This window comes from Aedes albopictus, chromosome 2 (genome assembly GCF_035046485.1).
Source record: "Aedes albopictus strain Foshan chromosome 2, AalbF5, whole genome shotgun sequence".
NCBI lineage: Eukaryota > Metazoa > Arthropoda > Insecta > Diptera > Culicidae > Aedes > Aedes albopictus.
The window spans coordinates 208,782,812-208,784,851 of NC_085137.1; the positions used below are offsets into that span (position 1 = coordinate 208,782,812).

A 2,040-nucleotide genomic window follows, 5' to 3' on the forward strand; every position below is an offset into this window, starting at 1 on the left:
TCTCACTTACCGGAAGAAAGTCCAAGTCAAGCAGAATCGCTTGCTCAAAATGATTCTGGATCTGAGCACTTTCCATCCAACTACAGAGGTTACATCGTCTTGTTGGAGTGGAGCCGATCGACGACTGGTTCCAATCCAAGCTCAGGGATAAACGATGATATTTTATTATTTACCCTTAAAATCAGATGACCGATTATTAAAAGAAAACTCTGTTTTCAAGCACTCAAATTTCAAACACTATTTTATAGTGACTTTTTCCAACTAATTATTACTTTTTCGCATATCATAAACATTTTTCATTGTTTATAGTCATCACCCACGCAAAAAATATGTTGCGAATCAATGCTTAAAACACGGAGTGGCCATCTTGCCCCATTATTCCCTAAATGAACGCTGGCTACTAGCCAGCGTTGAAGTACCTATGCTATATGTATTTCTCAAACTTGTAATCATTTCAAGGAAATGTGATATGAAATAAAGTAATCAACTGATAATTGTACTTACATTATATTAATCGCCAAAACAAAAGCAACCAAGGGAGACCCGCCCATCACAGGAAGAACCGTCTCCTGCTCTCCATCTGGTGCCGCTTGTTGGTAATCATCCACTCGTAGTCGCCGCACTTGCTGTCGAACAATCCCTGCTGCAGCGAGCGCAACTTCAACGTAAACCTCGGTCCCAGTTCGCGCAGTTTCACCCGTTTGCCGTTCTTGTCGAACTCGTACAGATGGTGCCGGAAGAAGATGTAGTCCCGCTGATTGTGGAAGGTGGCCACCCGACGGCCCTTGAACTCCGGCTCGTAGTGGAACAGCGCACCCAGCATCCGACCAATGGTCAAACCCAACCGGGTACTGAAGTTGGTGAGAATTACTTCCGGGCGATGGCTGGTAATGTTCGATGGTCTCTTCTTCAGGTCTTTCAATGATTTGAAGTTGCTGATTTTGAAATGCGCCGTGGGGCCCTCCGGCAAATGAATGACCAGCAGTCCCTCCGGTTGTTTGTTGTTTTCGTTGATGACGACCAAATCCGTAAACTCTTCTCGTATGGCGCTCTTGCAGACATTTTTCAACCTTGCCTTATTACGAGCATGGACCAAAGAATTCGGCAATATCCTTTCCAGTTCCGCAGCAAACTTCCGAGTCCTTGTATGCGGGGTCGCACTGTATGTAATGAGCACTTTGGGTTCATACGTCTTCTTGTAATACTCGTTGAACTCGTCATTCTCCAAATCATTTGCAATCTCCTCGTTGTCGTCTTCCGTGGCATGTGCCAACGATGTCTGGTCCTTTTCCCGCAAGCTCTCGATAGTGTGACCGGTAGTTTTTGGACCACCTTCCAACTTTCTGGCCTTCCGGGCGGCCTTTTCTTCCTTCTTCTTGGAGCCTTGAAGTCGTTTGAATTGTTTCGACCGTATCTCTTTGTTCTTGATGAAATTCAACGGATTGATAACGGGGTAACTTACTTCTTCGGCTTCCTCATCGTCAACGTCCAATCCGCTCTTCCGCCGTCTTTTCAATTCCACCTCGGCACGTTCGGCCGCCTCACGAGCGGCCTTTTCGTCCAAATAGTCCTGCAGACGTTTGCGTTTTTTCGGTGGCTGTTCCTGCTTCTGCTGGGGTCTTTCCATGTCGGAATCGCTGCTGCTGTCACTAGACATTTTGCGGCACCGTGAATAAGACTTATGTTCTAGTAAATTAGCGTAGTTTGAGCGATATTTTGCTTAATTTGCTGACAATAATTTCACTACTAATAACTGAAGGTGAAGGAACCACGTTGATTTGTTTTGAAACTGCAGCGCCGTAAAGTGTGGAGTCAGATTTTGACGTTAGATCATGGTTCGTTCGGTAAACAGTGAGGTTGTCCTAAATGTAAGGTTTCTGACTTTACTGGGCCTTTCAATCAGGAAGGAAGCAGCGCACTACACGGAGAAATCAAACTACCTAATTTTTGGGTCTATTTTACTCAAAGCTGAGTATATCGAATAAACTAGTTACCCAAAATTAGGTTGTTTTCCCTCTTTCCCTCACCGATGTTGTCAAA

At 44.9% G+C, this 2,040-nt stretch overlaps 1 protein-coding gene across 1 annotated transcript; it reads right to left on the reverse strand.

Moving 5' to 3' along the window:
* Positions 1–491: 491 nt before the first annotated feature.
* LOC109415045 (probable ribosome production factor 1) lies at positions 492–1,809 on the reverse strand. Its single transcript, XM_019688894.3, has one exon. The coding sequence runs from the start codon at positions 1,655–1,657 to the stop codon at positions 551–553; it is 1,107 nt and encodes a 368-aa protein (XP_019544439.2). The 5' UTR covers positions 1,658–1,809; the 3' UTR covers positions 492–550.
* Positions 1,810–2,040: the final 231 nt, after the last annotated feature.